Raw genomic sequence first — 18,940 nt, 5'->3', positions numbered from 1 at the left:
AGCAAATCCTTAATACAGAACAAAATATATTTATTGCAAAACTAATGTGGATTTTTATAGACCATGATCGTTGATGCTACATGTTTGTCTACATCACAAGCAAAAGTAGTTAACTTGCAAAAAAAAAAAAAGTTAATTAAATAAGTAGAAATAAAAAAGAAACCTTGCTTTGAAGCTAATAAAAACATAAATTCAAAAGGACAAAGCATTTCTAAGTTGCGAAATCTGTGAAGTCACAACCTAGGCTCACAAAAAATACTGTTTGGAATTTGGTGTGCAAAGCAGAGCACAAAGTACAATATGCAACAAGACACTGTGTCACCCCTTGGCTGGGACCAAAAACCCTGCTGTGCATGCTCTGTATTAATGCCTGTTAAATGTCCCTTCAAGGCACGTGGCCACGGCTCGAACCTGCTGCCATGGATTTGAGTGACCCTCCCACCTCTCACACCTTTCTGGGCATCAGAGAGCCCTCAGTGAAGGCAGTGGCAGGAATCCATTTCTGTGGAGCAGTGCTGTGGAATGCATGTGCTGAAAGCACCAAGAAGACTGATGTGCAGCAGTCACTGAGCACTGCCACGAACACCGGGCTGAGGTGAGAGCTGTGTATGTTGGAGACTAAAAAACCTGATCCAGCCTCCTTCCCCCCGCTAGTACAGCTCGTTTTCATCAATCTCTGTGGGGCTTTTGCCTTGGGAAAGAGAAAAGGAAGGAGAAATGCCATTCTCAGGTATAGGCTGCAGGGATGGCAGGCACCTTTCTTGTAAGATGGGTGCTTCAGCCAAGTGTAAGTGAATCTCAAAATAATCCACAGCCTCCCCTTCTTGAATCTCTGCCAGGATCTGGTAGTCCCCAAAACAGATGATGCACTTCAGGGGCAGCTCGATTTTGTTTAAGTAACTCAGTTCTGTTTGGTTGACAGTCAGTTTGGTTTTCTTGCTCAAGTTCTTGACCTCAAAGCCGTACTCCGAGGTGTGGAGCTTCCTGTAGAACTGCAGGGAGAACTGGATGCGGGAGACGCGGGTGTCCATCAGGCTGTAGCGGCAGAGGCTGGAATCGCGGCCGAACTTGGCTGTGTCGTCCGCCCGGACCTGCTGGCGCCTGCAGAAATCCAGGCAGCGGAACATCATCTTCTCGCCCTGGCCAGGGTGGTAAAAGGTCAGGTGGAGGCATGTCACCGTCTCCTCTGTTTCGGCCTCCTCGAAGGAGCTCATGACGAGAGGAGCCCTCAGAACCAGGAGAGGGCAAAATCACGGCGTGGAAACCAACAAACTGGTTTGAGCGTGGCACTGAAATATTTCCTGTGCTGCTCTACACTGGACAGAACCTGCAGATACCTGACAATAAACATGATGAAAGCACGTGAGTTGGAGCTCAGCAGCCACGACTGACCACTGCTGCCAGCAAGCTCTTTGTGAGGGTCTCACAGGCAGATTTATCTTTGCAAGAAATATGTCATTTAGCAGTAAGATTTGCCTGACAGACTTAAAATGGAGTTAGGCACTAGTGGCTGGGCCTGTGCGCTCTGTTCTCGGTGTGTCCTGTGGCTGGAAGGTATCAAGGGACTTTTACCAACAGTCTGTGTGTAGGCAGTGGTAATTCAAATATTTATAAAGCATTCCTTGGGCTCACCGAACTGATTTCTTGCATGGAAAAAGTGTTTAGAAGTGACTGCTGGGACAGCATAAAAAGTGAATGCAAAAGTTGGTCTGTCCACGAGACCTAAAAGAGGAATTGTCACCACCTCTAGCTATTTCCCCATTGTCTGTTGGAAAATCCCAGCTCTCTGCTGCTGCGGAAGTGCTAAAAAATTTTACTTTTCTTGGGTTTGATAGTTTTGTGCTGTTTTTTAAAGTTCTTCACGTGCAGCATAGAGACCACATACTTAGGAAACAAATTCTGTTCCAAGGCCTGAGCGACTGCAGTGCACCCCAATAAAACCAGCTCAGGAAAGGCTGCCATCTGGTTCTCTAAATGCAAGGCCAGCATCTTCCCGCACTAAAACTGAGCCTTGAAAAGAAAAGTCTTGCTGTCTGAAAGTAGAAACCAGCAAATGAGCTCCCAGTTACTCACCAGGGAAACATGTGTGCGGCCATTTAACTGGTATCACACAGAGCAAATGTTTCTACATCCAGATTGCTGTAAGTTCCCAGTGTGTCCCACACAGATCTGGAGCTCACCAGCTCCATTCAGAGCTTTATGAGTAGCTGAATCATCACTGCAATGAAGTGATGATTGTGTTTTGTGATGATGGAGTTGACTTGTGGTTTTTACACGCTGCACACAAACACCAAGCATAGTGCATGGTGGTGTATTAGTGCATGATTTTCTGTGCGAAACCTCAAAACTGGTTCCTCTGCACCTTAAACACAAAATCAGCCACAGTTCTGACACAGTAGCTCAGCAAGCTCATCTTAGCTACTGAAGCAGGCTGCAACAGCACAGATGATGAGTGAAAACACAGAATTTCCAGCAGAGCTCCCTTTAAAACAAGCTAGGAAATATCATCTGTGCTTTTGGCAGGAATACAGACAGATGCCCTGGTAGCAGGTTACTCCTTTGCCATCTGGGAGCCAAGCTGTGGTGGCACCATCACCAGTCCCTCCTCCTTGTGGATTCCCAGGTCTCTCTGGAATGCTGGAAGCAGCTCTGTGGGCCAGGAAGGACCGGCCCCGTGTCTAGCTCTGCCCTTCCTTGTTTTGCACCAGTAAGGGGATATTACATGAGGTCATCTTTGGGTGAGGGGGAAAACCACTGAGCACTTTCATTATGTTTGCAGTTCAGCCCGCAGAGGCACTTCTGTGCCTTGCCACTTTCGTTCACATTACCGAGTTTTACAGAATTACAAAAATGTGATTTAAAAAAAGAACAGCCACCCATTGCTTCGGCAGCACCCACTGATGAACCTGGATCTCGGCAGCTCCCACAGAGGATCTCCCCGCTTCACATCCACATCCACAATCACCTCAGGCATCCCCTCACGGCTGCCCAGTGCTGCCCCAGAGGCTTGCCGAGGTGGAGGAGCATACTGAACATTCCTTCCCGTAAATGCTGAAGGAGTTTCTACTTACGAGAGAGCATTGGCCAGGAGGAAGAAACTTTCTGTAGATCTCTCTCACAGCTCTGTCCTCCGTACCTCCACCGGAGCCAAACCCACCGTGGTCTCACCTCATCCTCTCCTAGGGGACAGCGAGTGCCATTATCCCCACTTCCAGAGGCAGCAGAACAACGGGAAGCCTTGAGAATACGAGCTCCGGCCCCGGCTCCCGGAGCAGGCTCGGCGCCACCTCCCACCCCACAGCCCGGGATGTCCCGGACCGAACCCACGGGAACTGCTTGGCGACATCCCGCCCCCTTCCTTCCCCTCACGTCCTCCCAGCCCAGCCCGGCCCGGTCGCATCCCCACCTGCCGGGAGCTCCGGCAGCTGCCGGGGCTGCAGCGGCTCCTCAGTCCCGGTAACTCCCGCGGGAGCCGCGGGAAGCGCTGAGGCGGGAGGAGCTGGAGCGGGCGGGGCAGGGGCGGGAAGCGCCGAGGGCACCGCGGGGCCGGAAGTGGAACGTCTTCAAAAATAAAGGAGAAAAATAATTTTTTTTCTTTTAAGAGTTAAATTATTTATTACAGCACTAAAGGGATAGCCACGGGTCTGTCCGGGGTTTGCGGGGCCATCTGAGCGTGTGTTCAGAGCCGTGTCAGGGATCACAAGTTCGCGGGCTCAGCTGTCAGACAAAATAATTCCGGTTTTCCCCCCCCACATGAACACTTTCAGGAGTAAAACGCTTTGGTAAGCGGCACGCTATGAGCATATAGCAGTTGACCTGATTATATTATTAAATTGATTATTTTAAAATATTTAGTTGCTTGCTTTAAGCAACCGCAGTTCAGGTTCATTGCGCCGCCTTTGGCAAATAGCCTAATCTTCCCCTGGCCGATGGTCCAAAGTGATCTGAAAACTTTTCCTTACTTCTCTTTTTATCTCCCTTTACAAATCCTGAGACAGCCGTGGATTCTTCTTTACCCAGCGGCTTGGTTTTTCATATTCACCTGTGTCACTCCCCAGCACAGGAGCGGTGGCGAAGCAAACCTGTTCCTTTTCCATCCAGATCCCGAAAATTCCGTGTCTTCCCTTCCCTGTGCCTGCACAGCGAGTAAGTACTGAGGGTTTGATTGCTCGGGCACGGGCTGGCAAATTCTGCCTCTGTTCATACAAACTGCTTTTCACTTTTTATCTCTTCAGCAAACAGGTAAATGACTTGTGGGTTGATAAGTTCTCTTGTAGTTCTTGTGGAATGACTTTTATCTGTATGCAGCCTACTACGGCTATTCTGTGGGCTCTTCTCCCTGACATCAGGAAAAAAAAAAAAGGAAAAAAAAAGGGATTAAACTGTGTTTTGCAAGAAGTTGTGCTGAAGAGCAGAGAAGGAAAAAATTATTCCAACTTTCTCCCACACGTGAAGGCCTTTTTTACAGCAGGCAGGGCTGGGCCTGTGTGCTCACACAAGAAAAATGAAATACTTTGCTGCCTTCTGGAAAGTCCAGAATTGCGCAACCCTGCTGTTTATTGCATCTGTCGATAGTTATAATTCCTGTCAGTCCTTTGTTTCTGGAAAGAGCCAAGTCCCAGGTCATCAGACAACTTTTCTGATAAGATTATTTTGATACTTGTATCTATTGAGGTATGTAAGGACCTTTCCTTTTTTTCCCTGTAGGATTGTGTAATATCAAATTAGTTGCATGTTCCTGTGTTGTTTTATGATTTAAGTATAGCTCTGTGTGATTTTGCACAGGGGAGGGCAGAAACTAGATTTACAGCTTCTCTCTTCAGTAAGTTTCTAGTCAGTTGAAATGCTGCCAGCTTCAGTAAAACAGCTCCAGATTTGCCCTTGATAAGGAAAAAGAAATGCAGGCACTCTGTGCTTGTGGGGTTTTTGGGTAATCTTCCTGCTAAAATTGTTCTGTGCTGTAGTAGAGGTCATTCCAGTATTACAATAACTTCTTCTTTTAGTTGAAATTTCTTCGGTTGAAAGCGAAACTGTGGATAAATGTGGTGTTTGGGGTAATTTAGTGTTTTTCAGCCTGGAAGACCGAGGTGGTTTTGATGTGGCTGTGACGGAGTGTTATTCTTCTCACAACTGATTCCTGTAACTCCAGAGCCTACACAGGCAAATCTGGGAAATGGGAAAATACCAGAAACTTTTATGTTGCTGTCAGTCCTAATTGGCTTAGGAAACAGGAGTCAGTGAGGGGAAATGTGTTTCTTTCTCTTTCTGGGCCGTTTCATGGTGGGTCAGAAGAGTTATAGGAAGCATAGTCTCTTAATCGTCTTTGGGAGTGGTTATGAGTTAGGAATGCTCTGGTGACATTTCTTGGACAATTGGGAAAAATGTCCTTTTATAGTTCTGTCTCTGTTACAGCATAAAAGCCTTTCTGTGGGCATTTGAGACCAGCATCAGTCCAGACAAGTCTGAAACTTTCTCCTTGTCTCTGCTGTTTAAGTTTACATGATCAAAGTATCCTCACCCTGCTGAATCATCAGGAAATCTGGCCTGATTTCTGCTGTGCTGCGATTTCCACAGTTCTGTCCCTCTCTCTTAAGGTCAGATTTTGAACCTGGTTAGCAAAACTGTCCATGCGGTGCTCGGATTTGCCGGTGACTTCAGGTGTAAAGGGTGCCAACAGCTGTGAATGTTGTGTGTGAGTATAATTCCTGTGGTTTTTTGGTCACCAGTGTTCCCACACACTGGCACTAGCTTGTCCCTAGTGTCACCAGGCAAACGTTGAGGCAGATGCTGGGACCTGCTGGCGCCTCTTGTGCCAAGCGTGGGTTTGGGTGCACTGAGGGTTAGTTTTGGGGCAGAAATGTGCAGAAGTGGTGCTTTACCAGCTCTGGCACAGGAGGACACTAGCCTGTGTCACACGGGGGACAGCTGTGATGCAGTGGGTGGGCACTTGTCCCCCCCAGCCCTCTCCATACCCCAGGAGTGTCTCCCCAGGCACATGAGCCCTGTTTGCTGGCTTTCCCTGGTGTTAAATCCCTCACTCGTGTCTTGTCACCTGTCACATGGGCTGGGCAGGGCGCTGCTGTACCTGCCCTGTCGTGGGATGATGGCACAGGGGTGACCCGAAAGTGTCCTTCAGGGACCTGCCGGGTCACTGAGGAGGAGCTGAGTAAGAGCTGAGTGATTTAGAGCCATAAACCCCAGGTTGCTCACAGCCCTTTGCTCATTCCAAACCACCCAAGCACTCTGAGCACAGGAGTGGGAGCCAGTAGATGGCAATGTGTGACCGGACACGAAAGACAAGGTTCGTTTTGGGGCACTTTTGTGTTTTGTGGTAATTAGTTGTTGGTTTGGGCGGGGTGGGGGGGGTGGTTTCTTTCCTTTATCTTTATTTTTCTTTTTAAGTCATAAATTTCATTTTGTTAGTGCAAGGGTTGTCGAGGTGCTTGTAAGTTAATGGTAATAATGGCAGTGACAACTTCCAGGAGTTGGGAAAGGTCTAATGGAGTGTGCAACAACCTGTAGTGAGGTTCTGCAATGAGTTGTTGTTACTGCACAGCGACCGAGTGCCTCGTTCAAACAGAAAAGAGACAGGCTCTTCTCAAAGGCAGGTGCACTCCAGAGATATCCCACTGTATTCCACTGGATGTCAGTGTGAGAGGGAGGAGAGGAGCACGGGGAGGACGCGTGTTCCCTGAAGTTTTAGCTCCCAGTGCCAAGAGCAGCTCCACTCCGTAAGCAGAGAGATCTTCCAAAGGAGGAAAAGAGGGCACAGTTCCCTCTGTTTATTTCCTTCTTTGCTCCTTGTTTACTCAGAAAAAAAGAGCTCTTCCACTTCTCTTTTCTTCTCATCAGAGCAGAATAAATTGATGAGGAATATTCATCTTGACTGGTGAGAAGTACTCCTGGCAAGATGGACTTTGTTCATATCACTTTCCAAGTTCTCATTTTTGTTCTACATCATGATCTGCCCTTTGTCCTCCTTTAGAGCCTCTCTGGCTTCTCCCTTTCTCTCCCTTCTCAGTTTCTCTTCCATTTTCCTGCCCTTCCTGCTCTCTGCTGTTCTTCCCTCTCACCATCCTCCTGATTATTTTTCCTATTCCCTCTGCTGTGCCCTCCACCTTGTGTTTGTTTTTTCTCTGCACCCTTTCTCCCTCTACTGCAAAGGAAAAAAAAAAATTTGCTGCTATTTTGATAGTGACGAGGTTGAACATTATCTTCACCAGGCCCCACATTTTACTGTGGAGGCTGAATCCATTCTCCTTGTCTGGTTTGACACCATTCAGACAGAGAAAATTCCATGTGCACACTGCAGGCTGAGCAGAGTCAGCCTTTCCAGTTCCTTTCACTGAACAAAGAAAGTAGTTTGGAACAATTAAAGGTAATATAAGCTGTATTTTGCTGATATATAGCAGGACCAGAGAACATAGTGCCCTTTTTGTTGTCTTGTAATTTCTTCTCCCTTTAAATTTGTATAGATGTGAAGGTGTTGAAGATTCCACACTGTGTGGCAATAAGAACACAGTTCCATTATCTCAGTTTACAGTGTTCAGGGCACCCAGCTGTGAGCAATGCGGCCTTACAGGTATATCCATGACCATTTCTCTCTTTTTCCTTCCAATATAGATATGGCTGTGTCCCAAACTACTCAAACAGCTTCCTTCCTACTCAGGGAAGCAGGTGTCTGGTTCTCCTTCACCTTTGATTGTTCTGGAAGCCCTCCCTTGGGGCAATTGCTGTTGAGATTTAGGAAAAAAGGATTTTTATTATTGTAGGCACATAAATTGGCACTGAGGGGCAGTGAAGACAGGCCGGGTGTTTCTTCCCTGTTTGCAGCCCATTGCCTGGAACTCTGCTCTGTCCCTGACAGAAACTCCTGGAGATGGAAACAGCAGGATTTCAGAGCACAGGGAGCATCCCTTTATGGCTCTGTGTATGGCCTCACAAGGGAACACTGTTCAATAGGCTTCAAAGTGATCCAGCCCTGGCATAACCGTGGCTGTGGCCACATGTAATATAGCCTGTAGCTCTTTAAAGAGGATTAGCCTTAGATCAGGGACAGCATTCATTGCTGGATTTCGTGTAAAGTAGAATATGCTAATGAAATGGAAATGTCTACAGCAAACATTGCATAATATTGGGAACCTCAAAACTAAGCACTGTGTCTTGATATCTCTGCTGGGAGCCAAACTTTCATACTCTGGTCGTTATTTCAAGAAAAAAAAATGAACTTTATAATATCACCACAATAATAAATCAAGATCTAGTTTGCAGCTTTACAAGCAAAGTTCAAAAAATGGCAACAAGCTCTTGAGGGTAACATTTCAGACATTGTCGTGCTTTGATTATGTCGTCGTTCTCCAACAGAGACAAAACCCACCACAGCTTAACATATCTTCATTTGGGTTTCTTGCAGCAGGCATGGGCTTGGTTTGATCCTGTGCTCTCTTCCCATCTGCCCATCCATTGCTTTAAACACCATTTTTGGGTTTACAGGAATTTCAGTTAGTTTCAGGTGTTGTGAAGGGTTTCATTTACAGATGTCGTGGACATCTCTCAGAAAAAAACATTTCAGTGGGATGAAATGTGAGGCTTCACAGGGAATTTCTGTCCCTGATCCAAAGCTGCCTCTGTGCCTGCCCTTGGAAGTGTTCAGACCTGCTGGGGGTGATGCCCTCCTGGCACAAGGAATTCCCGTGGGCTCCCTGTGTATCTGTGGCCGGGGTTTGGTGCCACCAGCACCAAATCTAAACCACAGAGTGATGGACATTAAATACCCTGATGGGCCCTTCCGCCTTTGTGCACTTCAAGTGCCTCATCCCAGCCTGCTGGGGCATAAAAGTGCAAAGAAAGCCTTTGGGAAGAGGCTTGCACTTCCAAAATGTGCACTTTCATTGCTTAGTCGCTTTTTCTATCCATGAGGCTCCATATCTCAGGATTTTGTTGTTCTGTGATTTGTTGGTGTTTTTAATTTTTTTTTTTATTTTGCTATTTGAGAGGTATGTTTTGTTTTTTTTCTGTAGATGTGGAGGGTGGTGATACATATTCATGAAAGAGAAATCTTTCCAGCCCCTGCCTGTGCTGACAAAGACTTAGCTGTTTCACACAGCAAGCTGACTGGAATTGTGTGGGGCCTGCCTGACCAGATTAGAGCAAACAGCCAGCTTATTCCTCCAGTCGTCAGGCCTCCCCTTCCTAACAATTTCCCCAATTGTCATTTTGACAAGGCTGTCATTAGGTGATGGCTTCTTTTGGCCATTTTCAGATAAAGATAATTTCCTTAACTTCCATTTTATTTGACAACAAGTAGTTTGGGAGAGAAAGGAAGTGCTTCAGTAGTTTATGGATTAAGGGTTTGTCACTTCAAAGGCATCTTTGATCTAAAAATATGTGCTGTACCAAATTCATTATGCCTTTTTTTTAGAACTTTTTAATTTATTGATCTGCCCCTCAATTATTCCCTTTTTTTTTCTTTTTTTTTCTTTTTTTTTTCTGCATCCCCTAGTAGTACTTGGGACAGCAGTGATGAGGGGGAAAAGCACCCAACTGGCCTCTCTGAAAAGTCATGACCAGGGCGAAACAACAGGTGCTTTTGTTCCACACTCTGCTTTTAGCCAGAGGTCCTGCCTGCTCCTGCCATGGCAGCTCCATTCACAACTGGGAGACAGAGAATGATCTTCACGTTTTGGGTTGGTCTGGGTCACTCCTCTGCTACAAGTGGCCTGAAACTGTGGCTCTGCTGTGGGCTGGAGATGGAGTTCTGACTCCCTGAAATGTGATGGTGAGCAGTTGCTGTGTGGCTTTGGCGCTGTTCTGGGGCTGTGCTGCACTAAGAAATCCCAAACCTCCTTCTGACAAACAAAACTGGAAAGGTTTTTCTCCCCAGGATTTTTTATTTTTATTTTTATTTTTATTTTTATTTTTAGTTTTAGTTTTAGTTTTAGTTTTATTTTTATTTTTATTTTTAGTTTTAGTTTTAGTTTTATTTTTAATTTTTTATTTTTATTTTTATTTTTATTTTTATTTTTATTTTTATTTTTATTTTTATTTTTATTTTTATTTTTATTTTTATTTTTATTTTTATTTTTATTTTTATTTTTATTTTTATTTTTATTTTTATTTTTATTTTGTTTGTAACTGAAATGCTCTTCCACAAAGCTCTGAGCTCTGGAGCAGGCAGGTGCAGTGGCTGTCTAGTGTGTTTCTCCCCAGATCCCATCCACCTCAGGGGGGCTGCTTGAAGAGGACTTGGGAATCCTTATGGGTTCTTTCCAACTCTCTGCAGGGAGAGGGGGCTGTGGTGAGGGTTTGAATATGGATCAAGAGTGGGGCTTTTCCTGCCTTAGCTGTGTCAGGCCCTGGGCTTCACTTTCACCCCTCCTCTGCTTTTTAGGATCCACAAAACTCCATCCTTGGCTGCAGCAGTGGAAATCCGTGATCGTAGCCCATTATCCGAGCCCCACACAGGCTTAGCTGAGGCTGGGATTTGTCCTGTGTTAATATTAATATCTCTTCTACCTAATTACTTCAGCTTTTCCTGCAGTGTTACCTCAGCATTGCAGCAGCCAGCAAAGCACCTCCTTACTGCTGAAGGCTGTTCCTGATCCCATTTCCAAACAGAAACACTTCTGCTTTGGCTCTGCCTGGGGAAGCTGTGCAGGGGCAGGCTTCTTTTTTTTTTTTTTTTTTTCCTCCCCTTTTGCCTGCTAATTGGCTGAGACCACCAGAATTTGGAGGACACAGATGTCACTGATAGTTTGCCTAGGGAGCACATTCATGCCCATCTGTTGCAGTCTAGAAGGCTGTTCATATATCCACAAGGCCTTCATTTAATTCTTGTCAGAAAGTAATGTAAATCCAGTTTACCTCAGAGGTCACAGCCAAGATTTATGCCAATGAGCCCCCTGCAATTTACACACACTGTAGTTGTATAGGATGAAAAGAAACCCTTTCATGTTGGTGCATATTAACAAGAAAGCTTGCCTTAGGAGAGGCTTTTTGATTGAGATTCTTCCTTATTTTAATACAGCCAGTTGGGATAGCCAGCTTTACCAAAAGAAAACATCTAATCTTTAAGCCAGAGAAGTAAACTGGCTAACTAACTGAATAAAGCCCCCAGCAAATCTATTTTTATAAAACCATCTTTCCACGAAGAAAGGTAAGTGCTCTAAGAATACACAAGCATGTGTGCACTGAAATATTCAGGGAAACTGAATTTTCCTTCTGTGGAAAATGATATTAACTCAATTATTGAAACCTTTGCTCAGTTATCAAGAGCATGCTTTCTTTTCTTTTAGTTTCTTTTTCCTGTTTTAGTTTTTAATCCCTCAAGCAGCCAAATGCAAAAATGAAGCTGAGCCTGATTTCTTTGACAGGAGTGGCAGGAAGGGCTCCAGGAGGGAGAGCAGACGAGGGTGCTGGGTGGTGAGCATGCTCCCCCTTACCTTACCTGCTGCAGGTAAAAACACCAGCCCAAATGCTCCATTGCTCTCCCAAGGACAATCTCCTGCAGTTTTTTCAGTCTCCCTACAGAAAGCAGAGGGAGATGAAATGCCACAATACGGAGTGAAGGTGAGACTGTAACTCCAGCAGCTACAGCAGATCTGTGTCATGATTTCACCCCTTGCCTTTATTTAGCAAGAGACTCTAACTGCCTAAAGAGCTTCCCTAAAAATGAGTGTGGCTCTGTTAATCTCACAGTGGAAGGGCCACAGCACACCAAATTAGGCTGGAGGGAAAAGCTAGCAGTGCAAATAGTGCAGGTACTTGAATTGAAAACGAGCTGTTGGAAAAGAAACACTCCAAAGCACTTTGGTTATTAAAATTGCTCGTAGGAGCAGGCAGAGAAGAGCAGGGTACAAAGATGGATCAGGATGTGACAACTTGATTGCAAAAGGATTTCAGAGTTGTGCACCTCATTTTCTTCTGTCTCAGTGTAGCTTGAGAGTGTTTCTTTCATTTATCCTCCTTCCTCTCCTCTAGTTTGCCTAGATAAAAATCCCTGGATTTTACCTTTCCAATGTTTTAGGTATGAAGATCAGTATGGTTTGCATGGTGTCATAATGACCAGAGTGGTTTGGGATTAGGAAGCAGGAGAGCAAGGCAGTGCAATGAAAGCAGGGCTCACCTTCCAAGTTCCAGCGTAACACTTAAAATAATTAAAATGTTTATTTGAAAGTCAAAACAGCCTCAGCCATAAATAACTATCCATTCCTTGATTGATTGTGTGGAGTCCCAACCGAGAGCTCTGGGAATAAGGTTTATTTGCTCCCTGTTGGGATTAATCCATAAATGTAGTCTCCACATGGAACTCATCAGGTCTTTGCTTCCTCTTCATTAGTCTCCCTGGAGCTGGAGGGTACCCTGAATAAGATGAAAATTAGGATAATATATTTTCAGAGAGAAAAGGCCTGGCGATCTCTAATTTGTGTTTCAGGACCATAATGCTGTGGAAAATTTCCCAAATGATGTTGTCTGAGAAACCAGCGCTTGTTATCCTTGCTGCATTTGAAGTTTGAGTGCAGCAATTACATCTTCTTTTTCTTAAAGCCTCCAGAGCTAATTGCAGTCTTAAACCCGCTAGATTGACTCCCAGGCTTCCTTCCACCCATGGCAGAACTTAAAATTCCTTTCTGTTGACGGATCTTTTGGTCTTCTAGCCCAAGGGCTCTGAAATGTCACAGTATGGCCCATTTCTTATTAAAGAGATCATTTCGCTGTATCCCACCCAATTCTTCCCTCCACCCCTCTTGTTCTGAGCCCCAGCTCCAATTAGAGGGCGACCACAGAAATGTATTTTCTTATCCCCTGAGACCTTTGTAATATCTTTTTTCATCATATTTGATGCAAGGAGTTACTTTAATCCATACTCTAGTCAGAAATGGCACTGATTTTTTTTTTCATCCTTTCTGTTTTAGAGTGTCTTAATGATTACACCAAGCATTTAAAAGCTGGTTTTGCCTGAAACAGGAGTAAAGCATCTTTCCTGTCACCAAGGAGTGCTTAAAATGCTCAATTTGATGCAAAATTGTTTATATTATGTGCTTTCAAAGAGCATTTTTAAGTGCATGCTCAGGAAACATTTTTGACTGGTCAGTTTTGCAGCACGTCAGGCTGCAATTTTCACCACTTCAAAACCATCTCCTTAAAGTGCCACTTGTTAGGATTTAAGGGAACTTTGAGAAAGCTGATTAGTGACCATTGAGAGGCTTCTAAAGGCCTCCAGAATTTTTTGCAGTTCTGCTCTTGGGCTTTAGGCTCAGGTCCTGTGTTTTCCCGGGAAAGCTGCATGCCTGGTTATTTCCCCCTCCCAGCTGTCACTCAATGCCACAGCTGTCACAAACACAACTTGCAGAGTGGCATCTGTGTAAAGGATGCTGATGTGGTTTAGAGCTCCGTGGTGCATTTTAAGCTGATTTTATGGTGCGAGTCATTGTCCCCAGTGATGGGTCTCAAAAGGCTCTCTACCTTCTGAGTACTAATGTACAGTTTATTGCACTTTTCTCTGTGGTTCCAGCACTTCGGTCTTGCTGCTGCTGTAAATCACTATTTTATTACTCCGTGTCCTTGCTGTTTATTCAATTCCTTGGAAAAAGGCACCTGAAGAAAAATCCCTTGCTTGCTGACATTCATGGGTCACTGTTAGGGACCTGGCAGTTTCCCGGTGAGTTAAATCCTCCCAATCCAAGGAAGCCAAGTGCTGTACTTCCACACTAATTTGAGCTTCCCTGCTAAGCCCTGGCAGCTCTTTGTGAGAGTGGCAGCTTGTGTGGCTCACAAAGCCACGGGGCCCTCCTGCCTGCAGTAAAGACCTGAGGAAGGCTGGGCTTAAAAGTCTCATCTGGGGCTCTGGGCTGTAACACAGACAAGTGGAGCACATCCATGAAGCTCCCTTGGATGCTCCTAGAGCCATGTTATTTTTCCTAAAGAGAAATAAGCTGGTGTTTGCTTGCTTTAGTGCATCTTCACAGCAAATGATGCTTATGAGCATTTATTTACAGGTTGTGAGGTGGCAGCTGAGCACAGGCCTTCTCCAGCATGCCTGTCTACACTCCTGAAGTGGTTTCCAGGTTCCCAGGACCACTGTACACAGCAGACTCAAGGCAGGTGTATTGTGTGCTTGGTAGTCACTGGAGTGGGCTCCCTGGAAAATGAGGGTTTTGAGAAATCAATTACACAAAGGAATGGAGTCCGGGCCAGATGGCAGGGATGCTTCATCCCAACCTGGGAGGTACTCCTGGGATGGCTGCACGCTCCTTCCCACAGGGCTGGGTAATCAGATAAATCAATTAGCAGATGTCAGTGCAGTTAACAGAGCAAGCCACGCTGGCATAGGTGTGTTGGTGTTTTTCTAGGCTTTGCTTTTCCCTGATGGATACCCAGCAACTGGATCTGCTTGTCAAGACCTGGCAGGGTGGAGCACAGGACTCTGCTTCCTGGCTGTTGTTCTTGGGCTCAGAGATGTGTCCCTGACAGATCCTTAGGGAGAGGGGACCTTTGTGAACTAGGATGTGGACTTGCACCATGAGCAAATCCCATTGTTGTCCCCTTTTTTAAGAGTCATCTTTGTCAGTGACAGGCAATTCAGCCCCATCTCCTGGGTGGACTTTGGACCATGCTGTCTCTGGCCCCCTCTCCTTTTGCTCCTGATGGGAGCTCCTAAAAGGGTTCTGTTCCTGTTGCATCCACAGGGATGTGATCCCAGCACCCAGCCACGCTCAGCTGGCTCAAACCCTGCAGAGAGTGGCCCTGGTGGCTCTTACTTGGAGCTGAAAAGATGGGTAACACTTTCTAGGTTTGCCTTCTGCTTTTATCCATGTCTCTGCCTCTGGCTGATCTCTTATTTGCTCCCCAGCTTCTCTTACATGCTCGTGCTCTTTCCCTTGGTCTCCCTTTTACAGCTACTTTAAAAATTTCTTTCTGTGACATTTGCATCTGCAGAATCAGTCAGAGCCTCACTGAAGCTCCTGCCTCCAGGCTCTTTGCTGCTGAATCCCATCTTTTGCCCTGCTCCACCTGCCCCTCCACGGCAGCTCTCTGATCCTCTCTGCTTTCGCATGAGTGCCTCTCTTTTGCCCTCTGCTTTTCAGTCTGGCAGCTTGCTCCTGCTCAGTGCCATTGAGAGCACGGCCTATCTGCCACCAGCTCCAGGATCCAGCCATCCCAGAGCCACGGCAGAAAGGGAAAAAACTGCCTGGAAACGAAGCTGCTAAATTGTGAGTGGTTTCCAGTCAGCAGAGCAAACTGTGCCTGTGTGTGTTGCCCTTTGCACTCCCTTCTTCACTGCTATAGTGTTTCCCCAGTTTTAGATATGTTTCCACTGAGGCTGCTCCTGACTGTACTGCTTCAAGCTGCAGGAGCAGTTTTCTAAGTGAAAGCGTCATTAAATGGGTAGGGAAAAAAAACCCAAAAAAACAACAAAACAAAATATTTATCTTGTGCTTAATTTTTGAAAGCTGCCTGAGCGTTCTGGCAGGTACTGAACCAGATGCCTTTCATGGGAATGGTGGGGATTTCCTGCATCACCACTGGTGATGTCCCAAGCAGCTGGAGGAGAACATTCGCACATGGGGTGGCATGGCAGGGTGAAACAGAGGGTCTGGGATGTCGGAATCTGTGGTATTGATGATTCCAAGATTGTAGAAAGTCTCTGTCTTTCTGCCCCGTTGCCAAAGAAGAAGCCATAATTCGTCTGTGCTGGTTTCAAGGTTGTTTATTCTGTTTATCTCTAACATGTTCTGCTGCCCTGCCGCAGCTCTGTCCTGCAGGGCAGCGTGTGGGGCTCTGCCCTCAGTGGGATGTTACAAACATTAAATACCAGAAACTACCTGTGCTGTATTTACAATAATGTGCCAATATCTATCATCTATGTTGAACAGTGTGTCCCCAGCCTGAACCAACAGAAAAATGCCAACACTACAGTGAAACATGGAGGGCATGAAGAAGGAGGAAAAGGACACAACACACCCAATTCCTCCATCTTGTCCCCTTTGAACCCCTAATCTAGAAACCTAAAATTTTACTTTTGCACCCGTGCCACACTTAATTATTACTCATATCAAACACTCAGAGCTGGTAATTCATCCTGTAAGATTGAAATCTCTTTTCCATGGACAGAGATCACAGACAGTGTCTCTGGGGGCTCTGTCCAGGGGGGTTCCTGACCCCTGCCAGGGTTCCAGACCTGCCAGGGCAGCCAGAGGGAAGCCCTGGATTCCCACATGGGAATTGCACGCAGCACACTCCTCTCTGCCATTCAATCCCGGTAAACCCGAGCCTCCCAGGTGCAGAGGGCTTCGGCACAGCCCCGCCAGTCGCTTCCCTGCTCGGGATGTCATGGCTCCACTGACGAGCCCGTCCTGTCTCCCTGGCACCTCAGAGATGCTCCCCTCGCACATTGTCCCCAGGAGCCTGCAGTGATTTCACACACTCCTCTAATAAAGTCCTCCGTGGCTGCCACCTATTTCCATCTATTTCCCCCTATTATTCCCCCCTGCTTGAGCCTTTGGGATAATTGATGATACTTTAGTTAATCATTTTCCCCCTTCCTTTGTTTACCAGGTACCTCCGCCTCGAAGGGATCCTTTTCATTAGAAGCCCGTGTCTTCTGCCGAGTAATTGATCACCGCGCAGCCGGGGCCAGGCGATTCAGAGGGACATGAATAGGCACAGCGCCGTGGCCGTGCTGCTGCAGGAGTGCCAGCGGGCCCTGGACACCGATCTCCTGCCCGCCCAGCCCGGCACGGGCGAGGCGGAGCAGCGGGAATACCGCCGGTGCCAAGGTGAGCTCTCCCCGGGAGAGGCGGCAGCTCCGCCGCCGCTCAGCCCTGCCCTGTTTTTCCTTCTTCCATCGGCAGATGAGTGTCAAGAGATGCCTGCATTTCGAGGCCGTGAATGGGATGCAGGCAGGGAAAGAAGTGCACTTTGTTGCAGTGAATTGCTGTCAGTTCGAATTTTAGGCTTCAGTAAACATGAGGCTGTAAGGAACAGTTTAGTTTGGGAAAGAACAATGGCCAAAAGTTTGCTGATGCACATAAATTTCAGTTATTAAAAAAAAAAAAAAAAAAAAAAAGAGAGAGAGAGAGAAAGGAAAAAAAGAAAAGGATGCAACTTCTGAATGAGGGCACATATTTCCTCTCCTTTCATAGGAACTGGGGGAGGGCCCTCTCTGTTTGTCCGTTTCTCCTCATATATTAAAGAGCTCATTGCCCGAATCTTTATCTTGTAAAATGTGTGTGACCTCTATAAGTGGTATCCAAGGAAAAAAAAAAACCAAAACAAAAAAAAAACCAAACACCAAAAAAACCCAACCAAACAAACAAAAAACCAACAAAAAAAAACCCAAACAAACCAAAACAAAAACCACCAAAAAAAAAAAACCACAAAAAAACCCAAAAAACCCCCTATGCAATATCCCTCTTTAAAGGAAAATCCATGCTAGCTAAAGGCTGGAATAAATAAGCAGGAAAGGAAGCAGCGTTTAGTGAGGGCTAAATAAATAATAAAAGGATTCTTCATTTGTTTTAATGCTGGCATTGTTACCTGCTGGAAACCAGCAGCAATTTTGGTGTCGCTGCGAAAGGAGGATTCCTTATTTCTCCACTCCAGCGGAATTAAGGTTTCCCTTTGCGTGACACATCTGCGGCACTGCCCGTTCCCCAGTTTGGTGTTAATAATGTTTAGTTTTCGCCGTGCTTGAGTGGCTCGGCCCTAACGTTAATGTGATCCTTAAAACCCTTTGTTTGTCCCGGGGCGCGGAGCCGTTGAGAATATGTTTTTCCGAGCATCCTTGTTCTTGCTGGGAGGTCAGCTGCCTTTTTCTGAAGCACCTAAGTCTGTTTGCGCTGGAGGGTGGCGTGTAGGTTTCTGTTATGGATAGGGGAAGATTTTTCTCTCCTCTTCTTTTGTCTCCAACAAAGGGTACTTTGTTTCCTCGTCTCAAATTCTTTTAAGTTTTATTGTGGCTTCGCAGAATAGGCTCTTGAACTCCTAATCAGGTAGCGCTTTTCCCCCCCCTCATCCTCCTCCCTCCTTTTCTCCTATTAAATACCACAAAGTATGAGAAATAATCAGTTTAGTTCCAGATAAGGTGAATCAGTGCCCTTATAATCACTCGATTGGACACGGTCCTTCAGGTAAACTGCTTCAGGAAATGGGCCATCAGAGCCTCAAGTGCTGCTCGGCCTTTTCCGAGGGCCGTGTTCCCATCAGCTGGAAGGAAAATACCCAGCAGCGGGGTGGTGACAGCGACATTAATAACTGCTGGGGCTCTCTGCCCGGGGAGGGCAGGCAGGGCCCCGCTTCGGGGGGACCCTCCCGGAGCAGGGGCCCGGGGCTTTCCTTGCCCTTCTCTCCTCCCGGGGCTGCCTTTGTTCCCCCCCCCCCCCCCCCCGGCTTTCTCAGACCTGCACAAGAAGGACTGACAGCCGAACCCGTGGATCTCTTCTTTATTTCTGTTTTAGGCCAGAAGTCATTCCAATCCATTTCTGTGACCGTTCAGCCTTGGTTAATTGATGAGTTTATGTTCTCTCTGTTACGAGAGCAAACTCTTGTCCTTGGAGCTGGATCTTCCTTAGGAAAAGACTTAGGAAGTTCAGTCATCCCCCTTCTACATGGGAGATAAGTCCTTCTGCCCAATGACTTGTTCCTTGTGGTGAGGTGAATATCCCTGTGCTGAAGTGGCTATCTCTGCTCCTGCACTGATTTTCCAGTGACAAGTGCAAGGGTGGGAGCAGGACCTCCTCTTCCCATCAGCCCTGGCACTTGGCCACCTTGCCACAGCGTTCAGGCCTGAGCCCCTTCAGGCACCACTTCAGCAGGATCAGGAAATTGGGCTTTACTTTAAGCCAGGATGTGTAACTGGAAGATTTCCAAAGCCCACGTTTCCTTGGGACGGCAACAAGTGAGAAAAGGTGGGCTGGAAAAAACAGGAACATTTTTAAAC

At 46.3% G+C, this 18,940-nt stretch overlaps 2 protein-coding genes across 8 annotated transcripts in view; one reads left to right on the top strand and one right to left on the bottom strand.

Moving 5' to 3' along the window:
• Positions 1 to 13: 13 nt before the first annotated feature.
• Positions 14 to 3,531, bottom strand: TIFA (TRAF interacting protein with forkhead associated domain). Its single transcript, XM_030272146.4, has 3 exons — positions 3,407 to 3,531; positions 3,072 to 3,179; positions 14 to 1,337 (listed from the first exon to the last, which is right to left on the bottom strand). Exon 3 carries the CDS (start codon positions 1,212 to 1,214, stop codon positions 651 to 653), a length of 564 nt encoding a protein of 187 aa, XP_030128006.4. The 5' UTR covers positions 1,215 to 1,337; positions 3,072 to 3,179; positions 3,407 to 3,531; the 3' UTR covers positions 14 to 650.
• A 13-nt stretch (positions 3,532 to 3,544) lies between these two features.
• ALPK1 (alpha kinase 1) overlaps positions 3,545 to 18,940 on the top strand; it is a 34,881-nt gene continuing 19,485 nt past the window's right edge. The window contains exons 1-3 of one of the 7 annotated variants that reach the window (XM_072928882.1): positions 3,545 to 3,782; positions 4,059 to 4,146; positions 16,558 to 16,778. In XM_072928882.1, the coding sequence (XP_072784983.1) occupies positions 16,655 to 16,778 (124 nt within the window). In that variant the 5' untranslated portion in view covers positions 3,545 to 3,782; positions 4,059 to 4,146; positions 16,558 to 16,654. Of the gene's footprint in view, positions 3,783 to 3,817; positions 4,147 to 4,495; positions 4,675 to 6,203; positions 6,302 to 11,433; positions 11,569 to 16,557; positions 16,779 to 18,940 lie in introns of those variants that run through there. The other 6 variants (XM_030272135.4, XM_072928886.1, XM_072928885.1 and 3 more) reach the window with 6 other exon arrangements.

This window comes from Taeniopygia guttata, chromosome 4 (assembly GCF_048771995.1).
Source record: "Taeniopygia guttata chromosome 4, bTaeGut7.mat, whole genome shotgun sequence".
Taxonomy (NCBI): Eukaryota; Metazoa; Chordata; class Aves; order Passeriformes; family Estrildidae; genus Taeniopygia; species Taeniopygia guttata.
The sequence above is the reverse complement of the archived record's forward strand: the minus strand, read 5'-3'. Positions and strand labels throughout refer to the sequence as shown.